Source organism: Pinus tabuliformis, chromosome 8 (genome assembly GCF_031772625.1).
Source record: "Pinus tabuliformis cultivar Carrire ecotype Pingquan chromosome 8, CPIR1, whole genome shotgun sequence".
Taxonomy (NCBI): domain Eukaryota; kingdom Viridiplantae; phylum Streptophyta; class Pinopsida; order Pinales; family Pinaceae; genus Pinus; species Pinus tabuliformis.
The window spans coordinates 1,567,174,343-1,567,189,751 of NC_142294.1; the positions used below are offsets into that span (position 1 = coordinate 1,567,174,343).

At 36.1% G+C, this 15,409-nt stretch overlaps 1 protein-coding gene across 3 annotated transcripts in view; it reads left to right on the top strand.

Moving 5' to 3' along the window:
* The window catches only part of LOC149242005 (U-box domain-containing protein 4-like), a 56,775-nt gene that overhangs the window by 20,237 nt on the left and 21,129 nt on the right, over positions 1–15,409 (top strand). For all 3 annotated transcript variants that reach the window (XR_016246611.1, XR_016246612.1, XM_089374116.1), the window contains exon 2: positions 7,729–8,104. Coding sequence is in view for 1 of the 3 variants with exons in the window: in XM_089374116.1 (XP_089230242.1) it covers positions 7,829–8,104 (276 nt within the window). In the remaining 2 variants the exon portion in view is untranslated. The remainder of the gene's footprint in view (positions 1–7,728; positions 8,105–15,409) is intronic.

The window sequence follows — 15,409 nt, forward strand, 5'->3', positions numbered from 1 at the left end:
TTTGTCGTCAAGATATTAAGTGAGTCCTAGTGTTTTTTATCGAGTCCTTGTAAAAGTAATTTGGGAATAATCCTAGCTAATTGGCTAGATTATTTTATTACAAATTACTTGGTCTACTAGATCATATTTTGAGTCGCAGAATTGGGTAGATATTTGAGGGTCTATAACGAACGGGTGTTCCCCCTTCATGTATTAAATTGAAAATCTTCATGTAAAAAATATTTAGTGCATGGTCCCTCATAATTAGACACCATGGCTAAATATTAGAGGGTTGGAAAAATTATTAATCCCCTCATAAGTCAATTAATTAAATTTTCTGGCAAAATTAAATTAAAATCCTAAGCCAAAAATTTAATTAATTTTGTGTCCTAGGTAAAATTAAATTCTCCAATGGTGAAATTTGTGGGTTTTAAAGAAGTTAATTTTTGGAGGTTGCCAGCCAAGGGAATATTGATGAAATCAAGAAATTTTGGACCCTTGGGTCGTGGTGGTTAAATCAAAGTCAAATTTTTGAGGAAAATAATTCAAAATAATTAATTTTGAGTTAACTAATTAAAAGGCAATTAAATGAAAAATTTGTTTTTTCCTCAAAATTTAAATAATTTTGACGATCGTGATTAAAGATTAATTAAATTTTTATGAACGATCGATATTAATTTGACAAGGATCAAGCCAACTAGCCGTTGGAGATTTTATCTATAAAATTGAAGTCGGTGTCAATCTATTTTTTCATCCGATCTTCGAAACATGTACTAAGCTTTCAAGCTCTCTTGTATACTTTCTGGAATTAATGCAAAAGTCTTTGGGGTTTCAAATTGCGGTGGTGTTCCCCTTCATGCATCTATGGTAACATTGTTTTAATTTCTGCTTAATATTATGTGAAAACTATCAATCAATAGCTCTCTTGGAATAATATGAATACTAGTATCTTATTCAGTTTGTTAGATCTAGGGTAACATTTTTAATTTTTATTGAACTAGTAGGTATCGCTATTGCTTCAGAATTTTACTGTTATTCTATTTCTCTACTTGGTTTGATGGTTGATCTAGTGTTTGCAAAAGATCTCTCAGGTTTTAATTGAGCGTTTGGGGATAGTCCTCGGTTGGACTAGCCAACTCTCAACACATTTTTTTTGAAGAGCCTACCTCATATAAGCTTCAGGATTTATCTAATGATTAGATTCCTGTTAAAATTGGAAACTAGGGCCAAACTCCATGTGGGTCATCTTATTTATGGCAACTGATATTTTTCTTGGATTCCTCTCGTCGAGAGGTGTAGGATTGATTTAACGATCATCCGATTTCGACATGTATTCATGAAGATATGAATTTATTTGTATTTCGGTCGGCCGACAAGTTAAAGTGTGTGGCACACCCCCAACTTATCTTCCACGATTCATATAAAAGGAGACCTTGTGACATTATTCCACTTATCTCACCACACATCTTCTCTCTCTCCTACGCATTAGAATAGCTTCTCTCTCTCACACGTGTGAAAGGAGGACACAGATTTATGGTTAGGGCGGCGTTGACTTGGGTTGATCTAGCTGCAGGTGGGCAGATTGGACAACCTTGACCAGCGTGGAGGCTTTCTTGACTGCGGTTTGGGTTGGCAGCCTCTCCTAGGTTAGCCGCATTTATGTTCAGCCTTTTTGACCAGGTTTGACCACTCTTCAACTTGCGTTGATTATCAAAGAGCTGCCGCAGGTTTGACCAGATGTTGATTACAGTTTGACTGGGTATTGTGGACTGTTTTGGTTGCCTATGCTTGCTGTTGAAGACCAAGTTCTTCAAGGTTGACTTGAGGTCAGATTGGGAGTTGTTTGACCAGCTTTGACCTTGTTGATTAGTGTTGTATTGTTGTTGATATAAAATCACAGATTTGTGATATTGTACTATCTCTCTCTCTCTGTGTTGAATTATTGAAGAATATTGAAGAATGGATCAAATGGTTTCCCCGCATTGGAGTTTGTCCCTTGCTAGTCGCCACATCTTGTGTCTCTTGTCTTGGCTTGTCTTCTATCGATTTTATTTATGTTCTATCAACATTTTACTTGTATGTTAATGAGATTGCTCTACTGAGAATTGACATTGGGCTAATAAGAAGAAATTGAAGTAAATTGCTCTAAGCATAGAACATACCATAATTTAACAATTTTTCTGTTGGGTGTTTTTGGGCTAGTATCTCTCTAAAAAATCAAAATCTTTTAAATATTTTGTGAAAAAATTGATAGATCTGGCTAGTAAGAGCTTTAGATTATCAGATCTGGGAGCGGAGTTGGACTCGTACTCCTTAGATGTGATAGGTCTGCAACCTTTGTGCATAGATCTGTAAATATTTTGTGTAGATCTGAAGTTTTTTAGCTTGGGTTTTGGGGTTTTTATTCATTTTTTTAATATCTGGGATCTGGGTTTTTTTTGTTTTCGTTTTGCAGGTACAAATTTGAAGGAAAAATTTAATTTGAAGCCAGATCTAGACCCTGGAGGGCAAGATCTAGCCTCAATACCATTTTGCAGGGATAAATTATTCAAAATTATTTTCAGTCTGAGGGTTTCAAATAAAGATCTGGGGTTTTTCTGATTTGAAGCAGAAATATATCGGTTTGAAATTTATTTTTTGGGTTTTGTTTTGAGGTTCTTGGGCTACCATTCACTGCCTTGAATCCCTTCAAAATTCTGTTGCTGCCATTTGCGTTTCAGCTTGCCGGCGTGTTCCTTTTCCTTAATCAACATTTCTCCTTCAATCCACAGCCCTAGCTCACCTCTTTTCCTCTCTGCCCATGCTGCCATTTTTCTTTGCAATCTTCTCTTCCTCGCTGCATAACTTTCTCTTACGCTGTCATCTCCTATTGCATTTTTTTCTTGTTCCCTGCGGCCTCCTCATTCCCTCATCTCCTTTCTCCCTCTTCTGCGTGAGTTTCTCCTCTTCATTTTCTCTGCGTCTTTGCTGCTCCCTTCGTCCTGCATTTTTTTTCTCTTTGCTCCGCGTCCCTCTCGTTCTTCTCCATCCTTGTTCCTTTACTCAAACCTCTCTTCCGCGCGCTGTCATTTTCTTTTGGTTTCTCCCCAAACTCTCATCTCTCTGCTCACATTCTCTTCCCTTCTCGCATTCCCTTTCCTCGACCTGTGTTTGTGCTGCTCTGTGTGGATTCCTCCTTGCTGCTTGCAGGTAGGTCCTCTTTCGTGACCATTTTCTGTCCTTTCCGTTGCCTGCAATCGAACCCTAGCCAGCGTCCATCCCTCCTTCGATTTTTTGTTGTTGTTGTTGTTCTTCCTTGCCGCTGTTCCTACCTGTGTACAAACTTTCTCTTGATTTCCTTTTTCGACTTCCTCTCATACTTTATTTTTTTCGTTAGGGTTAAGTTTCAAAAAACAAATAGGTTTTTTTTTTTTTTTGTTTGTTCTTGTTTTTTGTTTGTTTTTGTTTTTGTTTTTGTAACTTAATTGTTTCTCATTTTGATTTTGGTTTGTTTAAAATTTTTGATTTTAATTTTTTGTGTGGTTTTAATTAAAAAAAAGAATTAAAATCTTATGGTTTCAAAATTTCGAATTAAAATTTTTTGTGTGGCCTTTGGCCCATTAAAAATTAAATTAAGCCTTTTGATTTTTACATTCGCCACATCAAAATTTTTCTCCATTCATGAACTTTATCACATTAAATTTTCCGAAGGATCAATATAATTTTTTTTTTTTGTGTGGCTTTAATTAAAAAAAAAAGGAATTAAAATCTAAAAATAAAATTTTAAGGTTTCAAAATTTCGAATTAAAATTTTTTGTGTGGCCTTTGGCCCATTAAAAATTAAATTAAACCTTTTGATTTTTACATTCGCTACATTAAAATTTTTCTTCATTCATGAACTTTATCACATTAAATTTGCCGAAGGATCAATATCATTTTTTTTTTATCTAAAGTTCCTTCTTGGGGTTTTTTGTGTTAGGAGTTTAGGATTTTAAATTTTTAAAAGGGAAATTTTTTGGTAAAAATTTAAATTTTTCTATAGTCAAGGCTCTTTTAAATATTTTTTAAATCATCTCTAAAGTTTGACCATAGGAAAAAAAGAATTTTTTATGGATTGAAGCATTTAAGAAATCATTTTAATTCTAAATTGTTTGAAGTGTTTAGCATTTGAATTTCATGGTTCCTCATGGTAATTAATTTTTGAAATTTAATTGCCTAAGTCTTTTGCATGCTAAGGGTTTTGAACATTTTTATGCTTAACATCTATTGAGATTGCTCGTCTTTTAATTAATTCTAAGCGTGTTTTAATTACTTGAATTATTGGATATTTATGTAATTTTTTTGCGATTTTTTCAAGTAATTATTAAGTACTCTCTCATGGAATTGTGGTAGATTGCATATCCTTTGTTTCCTAAATTGAGTAGTTGAGCATCTATATAATTGGCATTTATCTTGAAGGTGATATTGAAGATTTACGAAGAAAATTTTGTTCTCTTTGAATTATAATTGCATTGGAAAAATTTTAAATGAATTGAAGTGTTAAACTTATGATTTAATTGGGCATTATACTGTGATAGCATATTGCTGAGAAGTTTATTTTTTCAGTCTAGTGTTTTGAATCTTTATTTGGGCAATTAAAGGTTTTGGCTTAGAGCTCTGAAGCAGATCGTGGCATAAACGCTCTCAATCCTCTAATCTAACTTCTTTCCCGCACCATTTTCTAATCATCGCGTGCATTGTATATTAGGTTAGCCTTGCATAATTAAAATTTACTTCCAAGCATAAGCTTGGTCGATAGAAAAATAGTTACCCATCTATCTTTGCTTGAGAAGCCTGCTTTAAATAGTACTTAAAACGGTGACCTTGCAGTCGTCAGAGCCACAACCCTCTGCAGTGCCGGAGGCATTGAGTATGTTAGATTTTTAGGAGAGATATCGTTAATCACGCCTTAATGTGCATCACCTTATCTTCTCTCTGCCACCTATTACAAAATCAGGGTTGATATAGAAAGGATTGAAGGGTTTAAACTTAGAATATGCATTTAACTAAAATTAACCAAGATTTTTGCATCCCACATTAGTTTTAGGATCTGCATTTCATATAAGATAGTTATTGATCCAAACAACAATTGTTCATCAATTACTTGGTCCTAAATTTCCTAGCAAGATTGTTGACTCCATAAGGCACTGGTATCAATCATTTAAATATAATCGAATCCTATAGGTCTTGCTAAATCTAAATCAAGTAGTTGGTTGCTTAACTATGTCTCCCGAACTGGTTGGTTCTCAACTAGTTCTCCTTCATTCCATTTCCGTAGGGTCTACCCCCCTTAGCCTGTTGTTGGGAGACAAGTTAAACGAAGAGATCGGGGATTAGGGTGACAACCCCCGATCTGAGCCGTTGTCGTGGTGCCTAGACATCCTGTGCGACAAGGGCCATAGTGATTCACTGCGACAATGAAAGCTGCATCAAGCTTTTGGAAAAGCCAGTGTTCATGACAGGTCCAAACATATAGAGATCATATACCACTTCTTTAGAGACAAGGTCCATAGAGGTGCTGTGAGATTACAGTAGATATCCACATATGAGTAGGTGGTAGACATTCTCACCAAGCCCCTAGTGAAGGCATGTATTCTATAGGGACAAGCTAGGGGTGTTGGAGAATCCTTTCCTTGCTAAGAGAGCCTATTGATTTTATAGCATCAGAAAGTCTTTAGCATAGGCTAAGTGTGTAACATGCAAGAAGTTCTCTATAGGTGCTTGTTCGAGAGGAGAAAGAAATATGATTTCTTTCCTAAATTTAAAACTTAAAAAAAAAACACATCAACTAATTTAATTGATTAATGTTGGCTCATTGAGCGAATTTCTAAGGATAAATAATTTAATTATTGAAGTGACTTAGATCTAATCTCAACCATTGATTTAAGTGGGTTAGGATTAATCCTAGCCATCTATCACTTTGGAGGTTAACGGCTAGGGATTTTACTCAATTTGAAATATAAAAGGAGACTAAGAGAGAGGATAGACTCTGGAGACAAAATTGGTTATGAGAGATTCCAGCAGATTTGCATGAGTTCATTGCAGGTTTGTCAGAAGCTGAAGAAAAGGAAAAGTGTACAGCAGTAGTTTTGCCAGGGCAAGTAAGAATTTGCCAGTGGGCTGCACGTGTGGAAGCTGTGAGGGTTTGCAGGGGCCAAGAAAGGGCCACATGTGTGAGATTGGGCCAAGAAGAGGTCACTTGTACGAGAGCTCCAGCAGGACAGTCACACATGTGACATGGCTGGGTGGTTTTTGCTGCACATGTGAGGTTGAGAAGCTATCTGAAGGGCCACACATGTGAGCAGTGAGAAGCAGCTGCAGGTTTGTTGCTGGGTGAAATTTCAGGTTAATTTCCAGTTTTCATTTGCTGTATTTTCTGTAATTTTCTGAGGGTCATTTTCCCTGTCAGGGGAGGCCTAAGTTTTCCTGAGAATTTAATGAAGGAGAATTTTATTGGACAGATTTTGTGTGTTTTGGTGGCTGATTTATTGGCTGTTTGTGACTGATTTTTTTGGGTATTTTTTTCCGCTGGAAATTTACTGTTTAGAAGTTGAGAACACTAGTGTGTTTATTTCTGCAGTTTTAAAATTTGATTTGAGGATAAATTATTTTCTTGGTATAAAGATTGTTAGAAACTAAATCAGATCTGGTGTTAAAAGTTCAAGTGTGAATGTTGTACCTATACGTACATACTTGTTTGGAGAATTGATTCCCATTGGATAGTGGTTTGCACAAGGGGTGGCCAGTTGTTTTTGAAACTATCAAATAATGTCTCTTAGATGTCCTCATTTTATGGGTTAAACACCTGCTCCTTGGGACGTTCCCTTTCAGATGAGAGACATCCCATTGCAGTCCCCATGTCCCTGGGATGAGAAAATGTGGGGGACATGTGCCTCAGATGCGGGGATTGTTGCCTATGATACACTGCTGTAAAGCCTTTTATATTAAATTACATCAATGCTTAAATATTTATTTTCCACCGAGGGAGGTTAGGCATACAACATAAACACTTATTAACCTTTTACTAACTGGAAACATTCGTTCATATAAATATAGGTTATTGAGCTAACCCCCTCCTCCCCTCCCGGCGAATAAAAGGAGGAAGAAGAAAAACATTCTATGCTAACATTTCACATCTTTATATTGACAGAATCCCCTCCAATAAAAAGGGGGGAAATGGGAAAAATACATTCTATGCTAACATTACACTTGTTTATATTGACAGAAATGTGGGTTATTAAGCTGTAAATTTAAAATCACTATGGAGTATTTTATGTTTAACGTTTCATTTTAAAATTTTTCTCCTGCACCGATAGCTGTTTTTTGTGTTTTATTTCATGCCCCTTTTTGTTCTTTCTGTCTTTAATTTTCCATTTCTGTTTTCTGTTGTGTTTCTGTTTCCAGAACTGTTTGCTGGTAACTTAGCAGAAAAGTAATATGCTGGACGAGAAGTTAGAACTGTTATTTTAAGCCATAATTTTCATGCACACATGTTTCCCCTTAACATTCCATTGGATTATGAGAGAATTGAAAATTAATAACGTTGAAGATGTTGTGATATTATGTTTTTGATGTTGTCAAAGGTTAGTGCACATGCTTTATCTGTAACACTGTATTCTTGAAATTTCGTTTTTATTTTACCTGAAAAGTTTAGACATGGATGTAATTTTAAATGAGTTGATGCTGAAGACAAGTAACCTTGCAAATAAATGGTTGCTCTGTTTTGTGTAGAACCAGACAGCAAAAGAAAATAACTGAGTAAACAACAGATAGGCTTCAGGAGAAGCAGACAGGCACAACTTTCATTTTTGACTGCCTAATTCTTCCAGTAATGACAATGGAAACTGTGCAATTGCTGCCAAGTAACATGTCGCTTTCAATTCAAGTACTTATCTCATTGTCTGAGAAGGCAAGACACAATCGGTCAAACTGTCATAACCTTGTTGGTCAGTTGAAGTTCTTAAAGCCTCTTTTTGATGAGCTGGAGAAGTCAAATATAACTATGACAGCGCCAGTTTTGAGAGCACTTGAAGCACTAGATTCAACCTTGAATAAAGCCAGAGAACTTGTGGAGAGATGTGGGCCAAAAGGTAGCAAGATATACATGGTATGTTAACTTGACCTTTTCTTCTTTTATTGTTGTCTTTTCTCAAGCTCAGTTCCAACATTTTACCAATATTCCACTTGTAAACATTGAGTTTTGTGATTTGTTTACTTGGAAAATTGAATATAAACTACTTTGGCAGGAAAAGCACAATTCTATGATGTATTTTTTTTGTGTATTTTATCAATCATAAGATGAATCTATTAAGAAAAGGAAATATAAAGATACATATAATGAGCATCTGTATTATTTAGAGAGGGGCTTGAAGGCCAACCTTGGTATTGTTATGTTCTACTCAAATACAAGTGACAAATTGAATTACTTTGAGGTGGTAAGCATTATACTTTCAATCCAAACTATCATGTTCCTTATTTTATCTACCCTTTCTATTGTTTCAGGATCAAGGATTTAAAGTTTTGAAAAGCAAATTTATTCCAAGTGCCCTTTGCTTTATTATGTTAACAATCAAAGAAAAGAATTATGCTCTCACAATGATATTTAGTTCCCATTAGAACTTTGAAATGATTGATGTTTTGAAAAGCAAATTTGTTCCAAGTGCTCTCTGCTTCTTTATGTTTAACAACCAAACAAAAGGATTACGTTCTCATGGTGGTTGTTATTTCCCATTAGAACTTTGAAATAATTTCAGTGGAAAACTTGGAAATAGACCGTGAAAAAGAAATGCTAAACTTGCAAAATTTATTTACCAAAAATGAATACAAGGAAGCTGGTGTCTTCAGCAGATGGATGTCAAATGGTGAGCTGGATATCTAGGTTCCTGCTGTATGAGACAGATTTGGATTCTGAACAACTTCTGGGCATGCATAGTTAATGTATTAATTGCAGGAAGACAGTTTAACAAGTGATTCGATTCAGATGTTGCAGTTTGGTTATGAACTGCAGGTTGATGTCATTATATCTAGATACTAGAACAACTAATAGAACTGCATTACCTACCTTACAGACTTCAAAATATTGATTATGGATTGACATGCCTGAAAATCTAAGTAACAGGATGCCTCCAAACAGGCCCTGTGTATCATATCCTACATGTCGGACACCAATACATGAGGACACTTGTCTGACACATGTTTGGCACGTGTCCTCAAGACACCTGTCAAACATGTGTCCTACACATGCCCTCACCATGTCCCCCATAAAGAGAGGCCTGCTACCCATGAAAACACGTCTTCCCTTTTATTTGAGTTCATTTCAATCAACAGATTGGAGGTGTGAAATGTTTTGGAGTGCACTTGAGGGTTATTGTCCATATTGCATGGGGACCTCCCCCCCCAACAAAAAAAGCTCACGTACTCTGCATCCCTGCATTCCAGGGACTTTTGGACCCTTACGAAACGTTTCCAAACTGCTTGGGACTTCATCGGGGACTTGGGGAACCCCCCCCCCCCCCCCCAAAAAAAAAAAAAAAAAAATAAAATAAAAGCTCACGTACTCTACATCCCTGCATTCCAGGGACTTTTGGACTCTTACGAAATGTTTCCAAACTGCTTGGGACTTCATCGGGGACTCGGGGACTTGCTGGCTGTCCCCAAGACATTCCGAACAGATTTCAGGGATGTTCCGGACAGATTTCAGGGACGTTTTTGGCAGATTTCAAGGATGTTTTGGGAAGGCTTCAGGGATAATCCAAGCATATAGATTCAATTTTGACAATCATGGACATTGCTGATTGAACAATATGATCATTTGTCCCATTCATTATTTTTTGGAATGCATTGAATCTAAATTTTCTGTACATGTTGCAGCTCAAAATATGGTTTTGTATGATGAGTTTCAACTAGGATTTTTGGTGATTTAGATGTTGTATTTTCAATGGTAAAATTACAAGCAGCTTCCATGTCAAGAAAACAGAAAATACAACGTTTTAAAAGGTTAATCCTTGTGGTTATTTGTCTTGTTCTTTCTCACTTTTTGAATCATCTCAGCTTTTACATATTGTATGTGGGTTTCGAGGTGTCATTCAAGTTCAGTGCTTCCACCATCCCAACTCCAAGCATTGTGAAAACAATCAGATAGTGGCAACTTGGATTGGGTACTAAATGTTTAATTAATTTCCCTATTCAATCCCCTTACTAATCTGAAATATGAATTTAATATCTTTAAAAAACCAAAGTATTTTATAGTGGTTTTCAACACAACTATACAAGTTTGCAAAACCTATTGATAAGAGAATGCTTTTTATGTTTAACATAGTCATCATTAACAAGAAATATGACGAAAAAAACTGCTATAAAAACAGTTCTCTATGATAGATTGTTCATGGACCTTATTACAAATTGAAAGTAGTTATAGTTAAGTTTCCTAAAACTAAAGCCAATGTCTAGTGGCCAATAATGGAATGTCACTCAATCGTTTTTTAAGTTGTTTAAGGTTTTAATTGGCGAGTGTAAGAATTGTGCATAATAATATAAAGTATTGCTTTTCATGCTTATAAGCTTGAAGAAACTACAAATGTTAATATTGAATTCTGAATATATATATATATATATATCTATATATATATATATATATATATATATATAATTGGCGTCCCCCAAAAAATTTGGGGGTGTGTTCTTCGGGGACACATCCCCCTGTCCCTGCCGTTCCCCATCCCCAAAACTAGTGCAACATAGGTAGTGCTAGAAGAGATTCCAAGTGTTGTGCAAATGGATTTGTCCACCAATATTCAAGTTTTTTCCTGCAGCAATCCATTGTCTTCCTCATTTCACAGAAATCATGGCTCAGTCATTGAAGGCAGCTGGAAAAGGTTAAAGGAAAGGGGGGATTGCCCCCACTGATGTTGTCCCTTCTCCATTTTCTTCAAGGTTTGTTAGCGCTTTATCTGCTAGAAGTGGGGCTGCAGCAGTAGCTTCAAATGCTGGAAAAAACACTGTTTTAGCAAGACAAGCTCAAGAGCAAAAGTTGTATGATTGATTTTTTATTATCATCATGTAAAATTGCCCATGTTTTTGCTTCTAAATTAAAAAAAATTGGATCTCTGTTTATATTTCATTTTTGTACATGCAATTTATTAATTTGTTATATTTTTTAATATATGTAACAATTTTTTTTGTGTGTGTGTGTGTAATGTGTCTTGTGTGTCCTATTGATGAGATCATTGTATATTGTGTGCGACACTCGTATTTCCGTGTCCTCCATGTCTCGTGTCATTGTGTCATGTGACTTAGCTGAAAAGGATATTATAGATGAGATTGGAAAGGCAGAGTATATTATAAACATGAACATCATTGGCCTTTGAACTAAGGGCTAGGGCAGTCTTATGTATCTTTATGGATAGGTAAATGAAAATATTGATATTCTAAAAATGATCTGTTAGATATTGTGAGATATTTCAAAATTGACCAATGTTGTCTTTGATTTCTGTCTTTGCCACAGAAAGAAGGATATATATTATATTGGATGTCCTCAATTGGCCAAAGACAATTATAGGAACTGGAAGTGTCAGCAAATGTTTATAAAGCATTTCTTTCACGAGATAGCAACGAGATACTGTTATGTAAGGAAAAGTAAAGAAAGAGAGAAGCCATTTGTCTAAATTAATATAGTTGTGGACAAGTAAACCATTTACTTATCATCTCCAACCACGATAAGTCTACGATAAGTCTCACAGATTTTGTTGAGGATTTATTGAAGCCATAAGACTCTCTGCTTAATCTTGGACAATAGCTTGGTAGCATCTCATGAAGTTGTTGATGAATTAGTAGAGGTAGGTAGAGTATCTGTGCTATCATTTGAGCCTGATCTGTGTATTTTTGGTAATGAAGAAAAAAAAATAAATTTGAGATTCCTATGTAAATCCCAAGCTCATAGATTTCATTCTTCTAGGTTGCCAATGGATCAGGATTTGTTGTCTGATAGCCCTAATAGAGAATCTATGATGTTGTATGGATCTCAGTATCAATGTGATCAAACCAATATTTTTGCTTGGTTATGAATAGAAGTGGGTGCCATTAAAAATTGATATAGCAAAAAACATCATTCATTAGTCCTATGAAAGAAAATCTCCTAAAAGATAGACACCACATCTCAATCCTTGTCCCTCAAGTCATTAGAGGTATGTGGCGCTGGTGAAAGTGGGGCACTGCTACATCCCCCACTAAGGTTCGATCCTCACAAGGAGTGGCTGACGTGCTACTTGCAAGGGGGTTGTTGAACCACAGAGTGGCCATTAAGTTGGGTCAGGTGGTACATTGTAAGCAACATCCCACCTCTTGATAGGTGTGGATGCTCGCTATTCAGATATCAAGGAAGCATCCTGATTTAAAAAATCCTTTGTATTTGAAGGAGTGGTGAGCCTTTCAAATGACAAATCTTCCTTTATTTTTATAATTGTGATGAGACTGTTGGACAGAGGAATAGCTCCATAGTTCATTGATTTTCCATTAACTCAAAAATTCATATATACAAGAGGAAGTGGCTATTTACTTCACATTCCACTAGGGCTCTTGGTCTTCCCCACGACTCTTCGTTTCATCTGCCTCCATATTATGTACAATAATAATATAATAGTAAACCTCGAAGGTTTATATGTTTAACATTCCTCCCCCCCTTTAAGTTGAAGGGGTGTTTGTGAGTCCATGCATCATTCAAAACTTTTCAAAATTTTCTCTTCCAAGTGCTTTGGTGAAGATGTCCGAAAATTGCTCATTTGTGGAACAATTTCTCAAATGAATAGTGTTGGCTAGGGTTGCAGGGGCTTGGAACCATCCCTTGGTTCAGACGTTGGAACCTCACGTCAGATGAGACCGATGTAGAATTGCATAGTAATTCGTCTTTTGAAAGTTAGGCACTATGCTTCTTGCCATCTTAGAACCGTGATAGTTTTGTGCATGGTCCAACATGTGGGACCATGGTGCGACACATGGTTTTGACATGCTTCCTGTGGTCTAACATGCTTTTGGCATGCTTCTTGTCGTGGTGGTGCAAAGAGGAGGGAATAGTAGATAGATTCATTACTTTATTTATCATAGATGATAGATTAGTATTTTGAATTTGGACTTTTCATTCTTCCTACTCTAGTGTGTTGATGGCCTATTTCGTGAACATCACTGTTTGGTCATGTTGACAATTGCTAGATAATCTACTTCAATGATTTAATGGTCTACTTTCTATTATATGCATAAAAATTTGATGTTTGTTTGTAATTGCTAGAATTCAGATGCTTGATGCTCAAATAATTAATCATTAATGTACTATGGATGACATCCCTATCTTGAATTATGTACAAATATGCATGTTTTCATATGTTGTACAACTAATTTGGCATTCTGGAATAGATGCTTCCAAGGTTGCTTTCGGGACGCTTATCTTCCAAGTTTACTTCCAGGATGCTTCACTTCCAAGGATTTCTGGAAAATCATGCTCCCACTTCGTGCAACCTTGGTCTTGGCCTCTACAAGATATCAAATAAGATGGCTCTTGGTGTGAATGTGTCTAGTTTGATCACTGAATCAAGGATTCTTGGCCAACTTGATTGCAGAAGTATTGTCAACTAGAAGAGTAGAATTCACTAGTTTCTCTTACAATTCTTCTTGAGTCACACAATCTCCTTTGTTGCTTTTGCAACTGCCACATCTTCTGCCTTTGTTGCTTCTAATATTGCCACATATTCAACTTTTGTTGTGGAATCTATTGGAATTCACTGTTTACATGACCTTTAGGAGACAACTATTGATCCAGGACTCTTTAGATAGCCTGAAGTCGACATTCCATTTTCTTTAATCCCCATTGAAGTTTTGATTTAAATACCTAATTAGATTGAAGTCATCCACCTAAGAATACTCAAGTCCAAAACGTTGATATCCCTTCATGTATTTTGGAATTCTTTTTGCAACAGACCGATGCCCTTTAGAAGGTTTTTTCATAAACTTGGAAAAAATCCCAACAAGAAATGGAATATTTGGTCTACTGTTGGCAAGGGTGATAAGGATTTCCACAAGCTGTCTGTATGTGGTTGCATCCTCAAACCTTATTTTGATGTGAGCTTCAAGTTTTGTTCCATTGGAGTAGAGAGGGGGTTACATACAACAATGCCATACTTATTCAACAATCTCCAATGTGCTTCTTTTGGGAAATGAATATGTACTTTGGATGTTGAGTCACTTCAATGCCCAAATAGTAGTGAAGATGTCCCAATTTTGTCATCTGAAAACCTTTCTTCAACTTTTTCTTTATGGATGTAATATAACTATCATTCTTCCCTATCACTAATAGATCATCCACTTACACTACAATATATATAACAATTTTGCCAACTTTCTTGACAAACATAGTTGAATCATTAAGATTAAAGTGCTTGAAATTCAATGTCAAAAGATGCTCAGTAAATACTATGCTTGTGGTGCTTGTTTCGAGCCAGATAAGGATTTGATGAGTTTACATACTTGTTGTTCTGTCCCTTCATAACAAAACCTTTTGGCCGAGACATGAAGACATTCTCTTTCAAATCTTTGTCCAAGAAAGAAGTCTTTACATCCATTTGATGAACTTTCCATCCATTTTGTGTTGCCAAGGCAAAAAGAGTGTGGATGGTGGCCCATTTTGCTGTGGGGGTAGAAGTCTCCTCCTCATAATTAATGAGGTGCAAATACTTTTTTCACAAGTTTTGCTTTGTGCTTGTCAAGTGAGCCATCTGATTTGTATTTTTTTCTTGTAGACCCACTTGCAGCTAATTGGTTCGGTTCCAACTAGATGGTCCAATAAGTTCGATGTCCCATTCTTGATGAGAGTATCATACTTCTTTTGCATGGCTTCTTTCCACTCATTAGGAGAAGCAACTTCTTCAAAGGAAGTTGGTTCAAAGTGTTAAATTTTTATAACTATGGTCGGTCTTCATAATTGATATTTTAGCCCTCCAAAGATATGTAAGACATGTTCTCCATGTCGGTTTTAAAATGAAGGAATTTTGAATTTTTAAATATTGAATTTTTACCTCCAAGCACTTTTGTTCACTATAAATAGGCCACTCGTCCTCTCTATTTGGGTAGATTTTTGGAACACAACAAGCATCTTTTGAGGCAGAATTTTGGGCTAATAAAGGTTGAATTTGAGGCCAATCAAAGACGATTTTTTGTGGCATAGAAGGACGGATTTCTGAGGCATAGAAGGACGAATTTCTGAGGTAGAGCAGACCAAAATTTCTGAGGCTTATTGAGGGCAGTTTGACCAATTGTGGCTAGGGCCATGTTACTAGTCAATTTGACTTTATGTTTGACTCGGTATTTTAAAATTTGGCCAGACCAAATCGGATTTGGCAAAGCCGATCGCGTTGGACCCTTGGCCAGG